Below are 17693 nucleotides of genomic sequence, written 5' to 3'. Positions count from 1 at the left end.
AAATATTATATAGCAATTTAATAAATAAAATTCACATACCAAATCAGCTCACTCACTTAAAGTGTGTTTATAAATTATAAATACATCTGTGTTTCTAGAATATTCAGAGTTGTGCAAATATCAAGGCAGTCAATTTTAGAATATTTTTATCACTCCACAAGGAAACCCCCTCCCCATTAAACATCACTGCCCAATTCCCCCAGCCTGAGTCACCCACCAATGGACTTTATTTTTCTGGGTTTGTCTACTCTTGACATTTCATATAAATGGACTCATACAATGTGTGGCTTTGTGACTGCTTTTACTTGGCATAATATATTCAGGGTTCAGCCATGTTGTAGCATATATCCTTCCTTTTTATGACCAAACAGCATTCCATTGTATGGATATACCACATTTTGTTTATTTGTTAAATCATGGATAAAATTTTTTCAATTATTCTAGAATGTTGCTATATCAAATATTTGTGTTTGAAATAAGTGACCTACTGAATGGATTGTATAGCAATCTCTATCTTAATACCATATTTCCTCATCTACAGTGACTTTCTTTACCCACACATTAAACCTTCCCTGGGTTAGGCTATATCCTACACTTCCTCATCAGTCATCGCCTTTAGCATTGTAAATCCATACCTTGGAACTTCGCTTTTCTCAGCTGGACTACAAGCATACCAAGTGTAAGAAATATATGTTACACATCTTCATGATTCCCCACATGACCTGTTTCCCCACTGAGTGTTGTTAACAATGGAAGAGAGGGGGGCCTACAAGAGTCAAGGCAAACTATTTTAGCACTCTCAGAGTGTGACCACATTTTTTCAATTTAAACTTCTCCCTCCCAGACTCCTAAAAGTGTCTTGTGGAATATTGGTGGGACAGTGTGCCAACTATTGACCTAGAAAACATAACAGGTAATCTTCTAATCTAATGATGAAATGATTGATGCATTTTTACATTAAGTACATTTTTTTAGGACTTCCCGGGTGACTCAGTGGTAAAGAATCTGCCTGCCAATGCAGGAGACATGGGTTTGATCCCAGATCTGGAAAGATCCCACATGCTGTGGAACAACTAAGCCCATATGCCGTGGCTACTGAGCCTGTGCTCTAGAACCAAGGAGGCTCAACTATTGAGCCCCTGTGTGTACCTGCTAAAACCCAAATGCCCTAGAACTGGGACTGGACAACAAGAGAGGCTACCGCATGGAAAATCCCACACACTGTAACTAGAGAGCAGTCCCTGCTCTCTGCAACTAGAGAAAAGCCCCTGCAGCAATGAAGAACCAGCACAGCCAAAAATAAGTAAATAAAATTGTTTAAAAGTTCTCTTTTTTAAAGAACTGATCAGGCAAAACCATTTCTCTTTTGATATGTTTAAATTTTTATTTCATATTGGAGTATAGTTGATTTACAGTGTTGTGTTAGTTTCAGGTGTATAGCAAAGTGATTCAGCTTTCCATATACATGTGTCTATCTTTTTCAAATTGTTTTACTATATAGGTTACTACAGAAAATTGAGTAGAGTTTCCTATGCTATACAGTAGGTCATTGTTGATTATCTAATTTTGTATATAGTGGTGTGTATCTGTTAATCACAACTTCTAATTTATCCCTCCCCTAATCTTTCCCCTTTGGCAACCAAAATTTGTTTTCTGCATCTGTAAATCTGTTTCAGTCAGTTCAGTTCAGTCACTCAGTCGTGTCTGACTCTTTGTGACTTCATGAACTGCAGCACACCAGGCCTCCCTGTCCATCACCAACTCCCAGAGTTTATTCAAACTCACGTCCATTGAGTCAGCGATGCCATCCAACCATCTCATCTTCTGTCGTCCCCTTCTCCTCCTGCCTTCATTCTTTCCCAGCATCACGTCTTTTCAAATGAGTCAGTTCTTTGCATCAGGTGGCCAAAGTATTGGAGTTTCAGCATCAGTCCTTCCAATGAATATTGAGGACTGGTTTCCTTTAGGATGGACTGGTTTGATCTCCTTGCTGTCCAAGGGACTCTTAAGAGTCTTCTCCAACACCAGAGTTCAAAAACATCAATTCTTTGGCACTCAGCTTTCTTTATAGTCCAACTCTCCCATCCATACCTAACTACTGAAAAAACTATAGCTTTGACTAGTTGGACTTTTGTTGGCAAAGTAATGTCTCTGCTTTTTAATATGCTGTCTAGGTTGCTGTCTAGGAGAAGGGAAAGGCTACCCCACTCCAGTATTCTGGCCTGGAGAATTCCATGGGGTCTCAAAGAGTCAGACACTACTGAGTGCTGTTCAATTTCAGTTTTCACTAGGTTGGTCATAGCTTTTCTTCCAAGGAGCAAGCGTCTCCTAATTTCATGACTACAGTCACCATCTGCAGTGATTTATGGAGCCCAAGAAAATTAAGTCTGCCATTGTTTCTATTGTCTCCCCATCTTTTTGCCATGAAGTAATGGGACTGGATACCAAGATCTTAGTTTTCTGAACGTTGAGTTTTAAGCCAACTTTTTCACTCTCCTCTTTCACTTTCAAGAGGCTCTTTAGTTCTTCTTCTCTTTCTGCCTGAGAGGGTGGTGTCATCTGCATATCTGAGGTTATTGATATTTCTTCCAGCAATCTTGATTCCAGCTTGTGCTTCATCCAGTAAGTCTGTTTACATTTTATAAATAAATTCACTTCTATCATTTTTTTAGATTCTACATGTAACTGACATCATATATTTCTTTGACTTACTTCATTTAATATGATCATTTCTAGGACCATCCATGCTGCTACAAATGGTATTATTTTATTCTTTTTAATGGCTAATTTTCATTTTCTTTATCTATTCATCTGTTTACGTTCATTCAGGTTGCATCCATGTCTCGGCTATTGTAAATAGTGCAGCAGTGAACACTGGGGTGCATGTCTTTTCAAAGTATACTTTTCTTCAGATATATGGCCAGGACTGGGATTGCTGGATCATACTATAGCTCTAATTTTAGTTTTTAAAGGAACCTCCATACTGTTCTCCATAGTGGCTGCGCCAATTTTTATTCCCACCAACATTGTGGGAGGATTCCCTTTCTCCACACTCTCTCCAGCATTTATTGTTTGTAGATTTTTTGATGATGGCCATTCTGATCAGTGTGAGGTGATACCTCACTGTAATTTTGATTTGCTTTTGCCTAATAATTAGCAAAGTTGAGCTTCTTTTCCTGTGATTTTTGGCCATCTGTATGTCTTCTTTGGAGAAATTTCCATTTAGTTCTTCTGCCCATTTTTTGGACTGGGTTGTTGTTGTTGTTTTTTTAATATCGAGCTGCTTGAACTATTTATATATGTTGAAGATTGATTTTTTTTGTCCACTGCCCCTTTGTTCACTGCTTCATTTGCAAATATTTTTCTCTCATTCCATAGGTTGTCTTTTCATTTTGTTTATGATTTCCTTTGCTGTGCAAAAGTTTATAAGTTTAATTAGGTCTCATTTGTTTATTTTTAGTTTTATCTTCATTACTTTTGGAGGTGGATTCAAAAAGATATTGTTGCTATTTATGTCAAAGAGCATTCTGCCTATGTTTTCCTCTAAGAGTTTTATAGTATCCAGTCTTATATTTAGGGCTTTAATTTATTTTGAGTTTATTTTTGTGTATGGTGTTAGAGAATGTCCTAATTTTCTTCTTTTACATGTGGCTGTCCAGTTTTCCAAGCACCATTTATTGAGTGTCCAAGTCTTTGTGACCCAATCAACTATATCTCACCAGGCTCCTCTGTCTGTGGAATTCTCCAGTCAAGAATACTGGAGTGAGTTGTCATCCCCTTCTTCAGGAGATCTTCCCAACCCAGGGATTGAACCTGGGTCTCTTGCAATACAGGCAGATTCTTTACCATCTGAGCCACCAGGGAAACCCCACTTATTGAAGAGACTGTCTTTTCTTCCTTTTATAGTCTTGCCTCCTTTGTCATAGATTAACTAACCATAGGTGAGTAGATATATTTCTGGGATTTCTATCCTGTTCCATTGATCTATAAGCCCAGCTGTGTGCCAGGACCATACTGTTTTGATTACTATAGCTAGATAGTTTAGTCTGAAATCAGAAAACCTGATTCTTCCAGCTTCACTTTTCTTTCTCAGGGTTGCTTTGTCTGTTTAGGGTCTTTTGTGTCTCCATGAAAATTTTTTTAAGATTTTTTGTTTTAGGTCTGCAAAAAATGCCACTAGTAATTTGATAGTGCTAACATGCTCAGTCACTCAGTTGTGTCTGACTCTGCAACGCTATGGACCATAGCCCACCAGGCTTCTCTGTCCGTAAGATTCTCCAGGCAAGAATACCAGAATGGGTCGCTATTTCCTACCCCAAGGGACCCTCCTGACCCAGGAATTGAACCAGCATCTCTTGTATCCCTGCATTGGCAGGTGGATTCTTTACCATTGTGCCACCTGGGAAGATATGCATCAAATCTATAAATTGCCTTGGGTAGTATAATCATTTTGATGATATTAATTCTTTCAGTCTAAGGATATGGTATATCTTTGCATCTATTTATGGGCTTCCCTGATAGCTCAGTTGGTAAAGAATCTACCTGACATGCGAGAGACCTGGGTTCAATCCCTGTGTTGGGAAGTTCCCCTGGAGAAGGGAACTTGGCCTGGAGAATTCCACAGACTAAAGTCCATGGGGTTGCAAAGAGTCGGATGTGACTGAGCAACTTTCACTTTCCATCTGTTTATGTTATCTTCCCTTTCTTTTATCAAAATCTTATAGTTTTGGGAGTACAGAGCTTTTGCCTCCTTAGGTAGGTTTTTTGTTTTGTTTTGTTTTGCTCAGTCATATCCAACTCTTTGCAACCCATGGACTGTAGCCCACCAGGCTCCTCTGTCCATGGGATTCTCCAGGCAAGAATACTGGAGCAGGTTGCCATTTCCTTCTCCAGTTAGGTAGGTTTATTTCTAGGCATTTTACTCTTTCTAATCTTTCATTGTTAGTATATAGACATGCAGTAGATTCTGTGTGTTCATTTTATATTTATTTCTTTTTCTTCTCTGATTGTTGTGGCCAGGAATTCCAAAACTATGTTGAGTAAAAGTGGTAAGAGTGGACATCTTTGTCTTCCACCTAATCTTAGAGGAAATGCTTTTAGCTTTTCACCACTGAGTTTTGTTAGCCGCAGGTTTGCCATATATGGCCTTTATGTTAAAACAGGTTTCCTCTGTGCCCACTTTCTGGAGAACTTTTATCATAAATAGGTAAATTTTTTCAAAAGCTTTCTCTGCATCTATTGAGATGATCGTATGGTTTGTACTCCTCAGTTTGTTAATTTGCAGATGTTGAAAACTTCTTGCATCTCTGAGATAAATCATGATTATGATTTGATCATGATTATGATCCTTTTAATGTATTGCTGGATTTGGTTTGCACTGTTTTGTTGAGGATTTTTGGATCTATGTTCCTCACTGGTGTTGCTTTGTAATTTTCTTTTTTTGTTGTGTCTTTGTCTGGTTTTAGTATGGTGATGGTGGCTTCATAGAATCACTTTGAGAGTGTTCCTTCCTCTACAATTTTATTTTTTGGAATGGTTTCAGGAGGATAGGTGTTAACTCTTCTCTAATGTTTGATAGAATTCCCCTGTGAAGCTCTCTGGGTCCCAGACTTTTGTTTTTTGTTAGTTTTTAGTCACAGATTCAATTTCAGTACTTGTAATTGGTCTGTTCATATTTTCTATTTCTTCCTAGTGCAGTCTTGGAAGATTGCACCTTTCTAAAAATTTGTCCTTTTTTTCCAGGTTGTCCAGTTTTACTGGCTTATAATTGTAGTAGTCTCTTATGGTCCTTTGTATTTCTGTGGTGTCAATTATGGCTTCTCCTTTTTCTTTTTTTTGGTGTGTGTGTGACTTTATTTTTAAGTTTTTTTTAATTATAAGTCTTTGGTTATCTAGTTTAAATATAACAGTATGTATATGTCATTTCTAATTTTATTGATTTGGTCCCTCTTCTTTTTTTTCTTGATAAGTCTGGCTAAAGGTTTGCTAATTTTGTTTGTGTTTTCAAAGAACCAACTTTTAGTTTCATTGATTTTTTTTCTATTTTTTTCTTTGTCTCTATTTTATTTATTTCTGCTCTGATCTTTATGATTTCTACCTTCTACTAACTTTGGATTTTGTATGTTCTTCTTTCTCTAGTTGTTTTAGGTGTAATGTTTATTTGTGGGACATAGTGTGAAAACTATTGCTAATTAATATGCTGCTGCTGCTGCTGCTAAGTTGCTTCAGTCATGTCCGACTCTGTGCAACCCCATAGATGGCAGCCCACCAGGCTCCTCTGTCCCTGGGATTCTCTAGGCAAGAATACTGGAGTGGGTTGCCATTTCCTTCTCTACCTAATTAATGTAGTGGGTAATAATGAATCTATTCTGATGCTGAAAGGATTGATACATTTTGCATTAAGATTTTTTTCCCATTTATTTTTATTCGTTGGAGGCTAATTACTTTACAATATTGTAGTGGTTTTTGCCATACATTGACATGAATCAGCCATGGATTTACATGTGTTCCCCATCCTGAACCCCCCTCCCACCTCCCTCCCTGTCCCATCCCTCTGGGTCATCCCAGTGCACCAGCCCTGAGCACTTGTCTCATGCATCCAACCTGGACTGGCGATCTGTTTCACACTTGATAATATTCATGTTTCAATGCTGTTCTCTCAGATCATCCCACCCTCGCCTTCTCCCATAGAGTCCAAAGTCTGTTCTATACATCTGTGTCTCTTTTTCTGTCTTGCATATAGGGTTATGATTACCATCTTTCTAAATTCCATATATATGCCTTTGTATACTGTATTGGTGTTTATCTTTCTGGCTTACTTCACTCTGTATAATGGGCTCCAGTTTCATCCATCTCATTAGAACTGATTCAAATGTATTCTTTTTAATGGCTGAGTAATACTCCATTGTGTATATGTACCACAGCTTCCTTATCCATTCATCTGCTGATGGACATCTAGGTTGCTTCCATGTCCTGGCAATTGTAAACAGTGCTGCGATTAACATTGGGGTGCACGTGTCTCTTTCAAATCTGGTTTCCTCGGTGTGTATGCCCAGGAGTGGGATTTCTGGGTCATATGGCAGTTCTATTTCCAGTTTTTTAAGGAATCTCCACACTGTTCTCCATAGTGGCTGTACTAGTTTGCATTCCCACCAACAGTGTAAGAGGGTTCCCTTTTCTCCATACCCTCTCCAGCATTTATTGCTTATAGACTTTTGGATAGCAGCCATTCTGACTGGTGTGTAATGGTACCTCATTGAGGTTTTGATTTGCATTTCTCTGATAATGAGTGATGTTGAGCAACTTTTCATGTGTTTGTTAGCCATCTGTATGTCTTCTTTGGAGAAATGTCTGTTTAGTTCTTTGGCCCATTTTTTTATTGTGTTGCGTATTTTTCTGGAATTGAGCTGCAGGAGTTGCTTGTATATTTTTGAGATTGATCCTTTGTCTGTTTCTTCATTTGCTATTATTTTCTCCCACTCTGAAGGCTGTCTTTTCACCTTGCTTATAGTTTCCTTTGTTGTGCAAAAGCTTTTAAGTTTCATTAGGTCCCATTTGTTTATTTTTGCTTTTATTTCCAATATTCTGGGAGGTGGATCATAGAGGATCCTGCTGTGATTTATGTTGGAGAGTGTTTTGCCTATGTTCTTCTCTAGGAGTTTTATAGTTTCTGGTTTTACATTTAGATCTTTAATCGATTTTTGAGTTTATTTTTGTGTATGGTGTTAGGAAGTGTTCTAGTTTCATTCTTTTACAAGTAGTTGACCAGTTTTCCCAGCACCACTTGTTAAAGAGGTTGTCTTTTTTTCCATTGTATATTCTTGCCTCCTTTGTCGAAGATAAGGTGTCCGTAGGTACATGGGTTTATCTCTGGGCTTTCTATTCTGTTCCATTGATCTATATTTCTGTCTTTGTGCCAGTACCATACTGTCTTGATGACTGTGGCTTTGTAGTAGAACCTGAAGTCAGGCAGGTTGATTCCTCCAGTTACATTCTTCTTTCTCAAGATTGCTTTGGCTATTCAAGGTTTTTTGTATTTCCATACAAACTGTGAAATTATTTGTTCTAGTTCTGTTAAGAATACCGTTGGTAGCTTGATAGGGATTGCATTGAATCTATAGATTGCTTTGGGTAGTATAGCCATTTTCACAATAATGATTCTTCTGATCCATGAACATGGTATATTTCTCCATCTATTTGTGTCCTCTTTGATTTCTTTCATCAGTGTTTTATAGTTTTCTATGTATAGGTCTTTTGTTTCTTTAGGTAGATATACTCCTAAGTATTTTATTCTTTTTGTTGCAATGGTGAATGGTATTGTTTCCTTAATTTCTCTTTCTGTTTTCTCATTGTTAGTGTATAGGAATGCAAGGGATTTCTGTGTGTTAATTTTATATTCTGCAACTTTACTATATTCATTGATTAGCTCTAGTAATTTTCTGGAAGAGTCTTTAGGGTTTTCTATGTAGGGGATCATGTCATCTGCAAACAGTGAGAGTTTCACTTCTTTTCCTATCTGGATTCCTTTTATTTCTTTTTCTGCTCTGATTGCTGTGGCCAAAACTTCCAAAATTATGTTGAATAGTAGTGGTGAGAGTGGGCACCCTTGTCTTGTTCCTGATTTTAGGGGAAATGCTTTCAATTTTTCTCCATTGAGGATAATGTTTGCTGTGGGTTTGTCATATATAGCTTTTATTATGTTGAGGTATGTTCCTTCTATTCCTGCTTTAAGATTTTTTTTTTTAAACTGGTCAGGCAAAAAATTTTCTCTGGATTTTTAAGAAAGGTGTTTGTTTTGTTTTTGTTTTTTAGCGATTCACTGTGTCACGGCTTCTACTGGAGGAGAATTTTTTAAATCTCTACTTTTCCTCAGCACAGGGGAGGGAGGGGGTGTGTTGGGGTGGGGGGTAAGGGGCCGAGGCCTCCAGGGACACATGGCGTTGTACCTCGAGTGTCCCCCTAGAGAGGGGAAACAGGGAAGGGGTACTGGAAAGGGAAAGTGGGGCCTCTGAGCTCTCTGAACAAGTTGAAAGTACAAATAAAACTTAACCTGTTCCAAAATAAATAAATAAAATAAATCTCTTTTTAAAAGGAATAGCCACATTATAGATTATATGAGCAGTGGAGGATCAATTTATAGAGTTAAAATTGAAGACTTGGAAAAAAAATTCTATTCTTTAATTTTATATCTATATGGAATGATGGATGTTTACTAAGCTCAATTCATTATGTATGTAAGTCATTATGTGCTACCCTTTAAATTTATACAGTGGTGTATGTCAAATACATCTCAATAGAACTGGAAGGGGAGGGGGAAAAAGGTATGGTATGTCAAATAAAAGGATAATCTTTTTAAAAAAAAAAAATCCTTGGAAAGGAGTCAGGTAATTGGTTACTCTTTTGTTTTTTTAACCTAATTGTATATTGAACTTTGTAGCAAACACTGAGAATGGAAATCAATTCAGGAGAATTCTGTGTTTAACATGGATTGGTGTTAAGATTCCAGTCAAGTAAGTTTCTTGAAACAAAGCAAGCTACCAACACAGAGAAAATCTAACTAAACATCATTAATCTGTAAACTGATTGCTAACGCCCAGTACTCTAGTTCTAGATACCATGTAGTGAAAGTTGATTGTATTTCTGATCATTTAAGTACAGCTTCATCACTGAAACTTTTCCTTGAGTTAGGTGGGTGGATACTCCTCTGAATGTGAGAGTAAAAGTCACTCACTCTGACTCTTTGCGACCCCATGGACTATACAGTCTGTGGAATTCTCCAGGCCAGAATACCGGAGTGGGTTTCCTTTCCCTTCTTTAGGGGATCTTTCCAACCCAGAGATTGAACCCAGGTCTCCAGTATTACAGGCTGATTCTTTACCAGTGAAGCCACAAGGGAAGCCCCATACTCTTCTGGGGACATGTAGAAAGAGGGACTCTCTCCTCCCCAGCCACTCTTTCTTGAGTACATACCTTTGCATGGGTATCTTGACAAAGAGCTGACAAAATTTGATGATAAGATAAGCAAATACAGTTATATTCAGATTCTCTTCAGCTGTATATAGAATTTAACAGTTTACATTTGAATATTTACTATTGGAGAATGGAGAAATGTGATTAGCTATGCAGGAATTTTTCTGCAGAGAAAGGTTACAAAGGGTTAGAATTTAATGTTGTAAATTGGAATGTACTTACATTTCCATGTGGTAGATTTTGAAATTACCATGAAATTACCTTGATCCACCAGAATAATTGATTGTTATCCCCCAGAATAAAAGATTTACGATCTAATCTTGTGAGATGAGACTGTTTTAGCAGTTCTGTGTGAGGCTCATAAACTTTATTGTCTGTTTGCTTGGATAGATAAAATGATAAAACCTAGAGAAGTAACTGTATTTGTTCTTTTTCCCCCTCCTTTTCATTTCTCTTTTCTACTTACTTAGAAGAAGAGTGTTTAGATTGAATATCTGTTTGTGTGCCGGTGCCCAGGATATTCCACCTTTGGTGTAATTATTTTCTTTCCTTTGTATGGCATATTATTAATCTAATATGTTATTATGGCTGAGAACTTCAGCTATCCCAGTCAGGAAGGGAAAACTATTGTTTCTGTAAGTAATAATAGCAAACTTTTAAAAAAATTACTTAGTTATTTACAATATTATATTCGTTTCAGTGTATAGCAAAGTGATTCAGATATGTATGTGTAGAGTGGTATGTACTTGTTAATCCCATACTTCTAATTTATCTCCCACCTCCACTTTGGTAATCACAAGTTTGTTTTCCATGTCTGTGAGTCTGTTTCTGTTTTGTAAATAAGTTCATTTGTGTCATATTTTATATTCCACATATGTGTGTGTTAGTTGCTCAGGTCGTGTCCGACTCTTTGCGACCCCATCTACTGAAGCCCACCAGGCTGTCGTCCATGGGATTCTCCAGGCAAGGATACTGGAGTGGGTTGCCATTTCCTTCTCCACATATAAGTGGTGTCATATAATATTTGTCTTTCTCTGTCTAATTGGGTGTCTGTGACAGTTAATGATAATTAACACCTGTTTGCTTTTCAGAACATCGAGTTGAAGGTTGAAGTAGAGAGCCTGAAACGAGAACTCCAGGACAAGAGACAGCATCTGGATAAAACATGGTAAGTTGCAGTTTGAACTAGTTGAACTCTTGGTTCTTTCCAGAGTCTGGCTCACTTAGCTGTAACCAAATTCTTTAACCTTAATTCTGGCATTTGAGTGCTGTATCCAACTCAGGAGTTGAAACAAGGGGCCTTCTTTTCCTTGGGCTCTCTAAGTCTGAGAGACATTGAAGTAGCTTGTAATGTTATCAGACCTAAGCCTATAAACTTCCTAGTCAATAACCTACAAAGAACATCCAGGGTTGACACAGAATTTGGGGGAAATGGGTACTCTCATATACTGCTGGTGAGAATGTAAATTGTGGTAACATTTTTGGAATGTGGTACTACTTATGAAAGTAAAACATTAATACTTTCTTTGATCAAATAATTCCTAAAAGGAATCTATTCATCATAAATAAAAGTATGAGTATGAAAGGATAAATATATAAGGATATTAACCACATCATTTTTTCATAAGGGCAAAAAAAATTAAAACAACTATCCATCAATAGGACAGTGGTTGAAAACATTTCAATATAAACATACTATGGAATATTATACAGACATTAACAATGAATTAGGTCTATATATTATTATCCTGGTGGGAAGTCCCTGATACACTAAGTAAGGGGCAAAGTGTTGAGTGATACTTAGAATATAAGCCCTGTTGGGTAAAGACAAACAGCCTATGTGTACATGTGCTTGCTTGAGTATGCATAGAAAAAACTGCAGGGTTACATACCAAACACTTTAACATTGGTTTTATCAAGGGAGTGAGATTGAAATTTGTGATAGGGAGAAGACTTGATTATTTTTATATACCAATATTATTAGCATGGTTACTTTTATAATTAAAAACCCCTTAGTTTTAAATGACAAATGTTACTGAAATTTTTACTAAAAATAATTTTCAGATTATGTCCTAAAATCAGTATGTATTTAATCTGATCTGGCATTCCTTCTATCTCTACAGTATTTCTTGATACTTATTAATAGAGTGATAGCCCAGCAATATTAGAATACTCAAACTAGACTCAGCTATACACAGTATGCTGGTATTACTCAATTACTTACTAAGGCATTAAATGAGCTAATGGATTTTAGGAAAATGTGAAATACCAATTGGGTTATAAATTTTGAGATTTGTATAGTGTATTTTTAATTATCATTTCAGCCTTTTATTAGGTGGCATTATCCTATTTTTAGAAATGAGAAAGCTAAGGTACAGAGTATTAAAGTCTTTGCAGATGAGTGGCAGAACCCACAACGTTTGGCATCAAGTTCAAGGCACTTCTGCCTTCACAACAGCTGTAGCCTATTAAATCAGGCATTCCTGGCTAACTGAGTTAGTTACTCAGAAAATGTGTGACTAAAGTCACACAATCTTACAATATTGTACTTTGCTGTTGTCTATTACATTTATCAAGGAATATGGAGTCAAAGTAAAAGTTGATTATTCCTGAGGTCTGCCTGTTTAGGGGGTCTTAGGTTATTCTCTTGACTGGTATCACGTAGACAACAAAGACTCTTCTACTCCCAAAAGGCTGTATAATGACATGAACTCAAGATAAATATAGTCTCCAGGACAGTGCTGAGTAGTGTCCACTATTGACCAAGGAATTCTATAATCTTTAAGGAAGCTCCATTTGGTCACCATGGACACAACCTCTTGGGCCTAATATTAAAATACTCCTGGGCTTGGACAGAGCACCTTTGATTTATCATGAGCCTGTGAAGTTTCAGTATTGTTCTCTCTACCCTGAAAACAAGATGGTCAGTGGTTCTCAACAAATGGCTTAAAACAGGGATAAAATCAAACCGGAATTAAGATCCTTCAGCACCTGATACTGCCTTCAAATTCTAATCCTCAGACATCCAAGGACAGCTGTTGTCAGCTATAAATAAGCTGGTGACACCTTACCCGCTTCGTGCTGGTGCCTGGACATTCATTCCTGAGGACATCAGAGAAGTAAAGCTGGCCCAGAACCCTGATCTTCCATAGATTAAATGTCCACTTTCTGCATGGGACCATGGGGAAACTGGATAGAACTCTGGGTAGGTAGCCCAAACTCAGGACAGTCTACAGGTTACTGACTAGAAAGGACAAGAGCCTTTCTGTGGCTGTCCAAATGGATATTCTGTTCCAGCAACCTAAATGGAAGGAACACTCTAAATTCAAATAGCAAGAAATCAAGGAATGAGCAGAGGACTCTGGGAGAGCAGTTCAAATGGAAGAGTCCAGGAACAGGTGACCATGAACATGGATGCTGAGTTCTAAGCTATTTGATGACTACCTGCCTTTCAACTGAAAACTTTTCCTCTTAAAGCTGTAGCAGTAGTGAAGCTTCTCGGGTGTCAAGTCTATTCTGATTGACAAGCAATACAAATTAGAATTCCTCAAAGATTATCTGAAAAGTTGGAATGAAGAGTTCCACGAATAATTGCAGTTCCACAAATAATTTCTTCTCACCAGTGTGATTCAGAATTACTGCAACAGCCTGAATGGGTCCACTTGCTAAGTTATATAGCTGGCTGTAACTGGCTAACGTTCTGTGGTTTTAGTGCTGATGCGGAGAATATCAACAGCCATAATGAAGCTGAGCTCCGGCGCCAGTTTGAGGAGAGACAGCAGGAGACGGAGCATGTTTACGAGCTCCTGGAGAATAAGATCCAGCTTCTGCAAGAGGTGAGTGTCCCCAGCTACGGGTCCCCTTTTACCTCTTTCCTGACTGCCCTGCCTCCTGGCCTTTACCTTTTCCCTCTCTACTTTCCTTCCTAAGCTCCTTAAGTGTCCCTGTGTTTCAGGGCTCCTAACCTAGGTGGGGGCTCTGCAGCTTCTTGGTTTTCATTCTTTTCTGTGTCTTCTTGCAGGAATCCAGGCTAGCAAAAAATGAAGCCGCACGAATGGCGGCTCTGGTGGAAGCAGAGAAAGAGTGTAACCTGGAGCTCTCGGAGAAACTGAAGGGAGTCACCAAGGAGAGGGAAGATGTACCAGGAGACCGGGTCAAATCTGACCAGTACACTGAGGCCCTGGCCCAGAGGGACAAGTAGGTACCTTTGGTACTGTATTTGCCGCTTGTCTTTTGCCTGTTCTCGAGCCTGTGAGAGTATATAGCAGCTGCACTGTTGCCTTTTAAGGACTTACGGTGGACCTTCACCATTTCCAAGACTTTATGGCTCCCCTAAGTAAAGAATCTCTTTTTAGGGTTGAGTCTTTAATGGTATCCATTAACAGAACTGACTTGCTGGCAATCAGGAGATTTAAGTAGGTGTAAGTAGAACAATGGTCACATGATAGTGAACAAGAGACATCATCACTTATTCACATGGATTGAGCACTTGCTGTATGCCAGACACTGGACTAAGCCCTCAGGTTACAGAGATGAAAGACCCATTTCCTATCATCAAGACACGTGTTATACATCATTAATAAGTTCTCTGGTAGAAGTAACATGGGATACTCTGGGGTGTATAGGATTGTCATCTACTCAAGAGCAGGGTGCCATTGGAAGTTTCCTGGAGGAGGAGAAATCTGAGGTGGATTTTGAAGAGTGAATAGGAGTTAGAAGAAACGATGTAGGAAGAGGTCAGGGAGGGGAAATGTCCTGTGCAGGAGGAAACACCATTGAGGGGAGACACAGGACAGGCATGTTTCGAGAAGTGTAATTAGTTCTACATGACCAGAGTGGAGGGTCTGAGGAAGACCAGTGAGAGGTAAGCTGTATTGGGAAAAGGGCATCTAATTGTGCTGGCTTTGTATTTAAAAGGAACTTGAATTTCCTCATAAAGGTAAGTGGGCCGTTGTTGAGGGCAGGACTGTGTCTTGGTTATTACAGCAACTTCTTAACTGTTCTCTTTACTTCTGGCCCTGCCCTTCTCCATTTCAACCCAATCTATCAATTCAGAACAGTTTTGAAATGAAATTGACACATATTTAGCCTCTTCAATGCATGATACTATGGTGGCATAAAAAGCCTTAAGTGGTTTTTAACTGGATAAGTGAAAAACACACAGTGTACACACAGTGACCAATGACCAATGTGATCTTTTTGAGACACAAATCTGATCATATTATTATAGAGCCATTTGGAAAGTTCTCAACATCTTTAGGAGGTAAGATCTGTTCTTAGTGGTTATCAAAGCCTATTATGTTCTGACCCCTGATTTCCCCCAGACTCATCCCCTATCATGACTCCACATTTCAGTGATTCCAGACTAGGAATAATAATGATGACTAAGGTTTGCTGGGCTCTTGCTATATAACTGAGCTGAGTCCTTTATGTTCTTGTTTGATTCTCCCATAAAGTTTAACTCTCTCATAAAGTTGACAATCCCATGAGATAAGGATTATTATACTTTATAAAGGGAGAAATTGGCATTTAGAGAGTTATGTAACATGGCTTCAGGCTTTGCTGGAATCCAGACCCTGAAGGCACACCACCTCCAGAAGCATACAGTGCTATGTCAGATACTTAGAATTTTGTTCATGCTCTTCCTTTGTGGGGAAACATCTGTGTTTTTCCCTCCTGGTGAACTCTTCTTCATTCTTCAAAACTCATGAAGGCATCAATGGTTACTTCTGTGAAGGCTTTTGTGACAGAATTAAGTATTTATATTCTTGTTTTGTTTTTTTATGCGTGCATGCTCAGTCACTAAGTCATGTCATATTCTTTGTCACCCCATAGACAGTAGCCCTCCAGGCTGCTCTGTCCATGGAATTTTCCAGGCAGGAATACTGGAGTGGGTTGTTATTTCCTACTCCAAAGGATCTTCCTGACCCAGGGGTCAAACCTGCATCTCCTGTGTCTCCTGCATTGGCAAGTGGATTCTTTAGCACTGCACCACCTGGGAAGCCCTTGTTTTGTATGCACATCCATTAGTGTACAGTCTTCCGTGCATTGTTATATTTTCTTTCAGATCTTCCCTGCTAGATTACCCGAGACTCTGTCCCATCCCTGTATTCCAGTGAACACTTGTCAAATCAAAAGGAAAAAAAAAAAAAAAGACAGACATACCTAACAAATTGAGGGAGTTCATATCAGGTGGCCTTGAAAGCTTTGTAAAGTAGGAAAGTAGATCATCTGTAGAGACTGAGGGTCAAAGGGAATAGTGAGGTATGAGGCTTAAGAAAAGTAGAGATGTTCTAGCACAGATACCATGGGGAAGTTAATATGAAGTCCACATTCGTCATCATAACTATCATTGCAACTTACATTCATATACATTTTTAAGTTTTTAAAGTTCTTTCTCATCCCCAAATCTAAGCTGATGCTCATACCTTAAATTCATTTGTAATTTGTCTGTGAGATTCCTACTTGACTTTCTGGTGCCCTTAACCTTTTGGCCATGCCATTTTCCTGCCAAGGTGCTATCACTGTCTTAACATATGCTGTGTTGCATGCGTGCTCAGTTGTGACCCCTGGGACTGTAGCCCGCCAGGCTCCTCTATCCATGAGATTCTCCAGGCAAGAATACTGGAGTGGGTTGCCATTCCCTTTTCCAGGGGATCTTCCTGACCCAGGGATCAAACCTGCATCTCCTGCATGTCCTGCATTGGCAGGCAGATTCTTTAGCACTGAGCCACCTGGAAAGCCACACACCCAGGAATAATAATCACAATCAGAAATTTTACATCTATTACCAGCATGTTTTCCAAGGACAGGTATCTCTAGTACTCAGAGAAACAGCAAGATATGCCTTGCACAAAACTGTTGATTTGAACCTGGGTTTATATACATCAGCACAGCATGCAGTCTTTGACAACTGAATTCTGGTCTGAATTTCCAGCCTCTTCTCTAGCCATTGTCTCTTCCCACTAGCCTTTCCCCTGCTACTAACTCTTTCCCATATATCTTGTATCTTTATGCCTTCATCCCTTTATCTAAACTCCTTCCTCTGAGCCTGTAAAACAACCCAGTCTTCAAAATCTCTTGTCCTGAGCTTCCCCCCAGGCTCCTCCAAGTCAAACAAATGACTTCTTCTTTATGTTTCTTCCTGTAGCTCCATGACAGTACTCACTGTACTATTTGGTTCATACCTCTGGTAGGGTGGCACTTATTATAGTCTATCTGTTGATTGTGACTCCCTATTCCCAAGACTCTTGGCACACACACCAAAAAAGTTAACTTTCTGTAGAGATTGTGTGTTTTCCAACTTTATATCACCAGTACATTCGGGATGCATTGAATTATATATGTAATGTGTGTATGTGTGCCCAGTATTGTCTGACTCTTTTTCGACCCCATGGACTGTAGCTCACCAGGCTCCTCTTCAGAGATTCTTCAGGTGAGAATACTGGAGTGGGTTGCCATGCCCTCCTCCAGGGGATCTTCCCTACCCAGGGATCAAACCCACATCTCTTGTCTCCTGCATTGGCAGGTGGATTCTTTACCACCGTGCTACCTGGGAAGCCCATATACGTAATGGTTACTTGATAATTGTTCTTTTAACCGCAACAACAACAACATATAAACAAAAAGACCCACAACTTCCAAGAGTTTTATACTTATGGTCTATAGATCCATGGATTGGCTTCAGGAGGTCTATGAACCTTACATTATGACAATGTAAGCAA

The 17693-nt window shown here is 38.8% G+C and overlaps 1 protein-coding gene across 15 annotated transcripts in view; it reads left to right on the top strand.

The window, feature by feature from the left end:
- PDE4DIP (phosphodiesterase 4D interacting protein) overlaps window positions 1–17693 on the top strand; it is a 241574-nt gene that overhangs the window by 119137 nt on the left and 104744 nt on the right. For 14 of the 15 annotated variants that reach the window (XM_065905939.1, XM_065905948.1, XM_065905883.1 and 11 more), the window contains 3 exons: window positions 11061–11137; window positions 13682–13805; window positions 13991–14166. In XM_065905939.1, coding sequence (XP_065762011.1) covers window positions 11061–11137; window positions 13682–13805; window positions 13991–14166 — 377 coding nt within the window. Of the gene's footprint in view, window positions 1–11060; window positions 11138–13681; window positions 13806–13990; window positions 14171–17693 lie in introns of those variants that run through there. The other variant, XM_065905922.1, reaches the window with a different exon arrangement.

This window comes from Muntiacus reevesi, chromosome 1 (assembly GCF_963930625.1).
Source record: "Muntiacus reevesi chromosome 1, mMunRee1.1, whole genome shotgun sequence".
Taxonomy (NCBI): Eukaryota; Metazoa; Chordata; class Mammalia; order Artiodactyla; family Cervidae; genus Muntiacus; species Muntiacus reevesi.
This window is presented reverse-complemented; position numbering and strand designations above follow the sequence as displayed.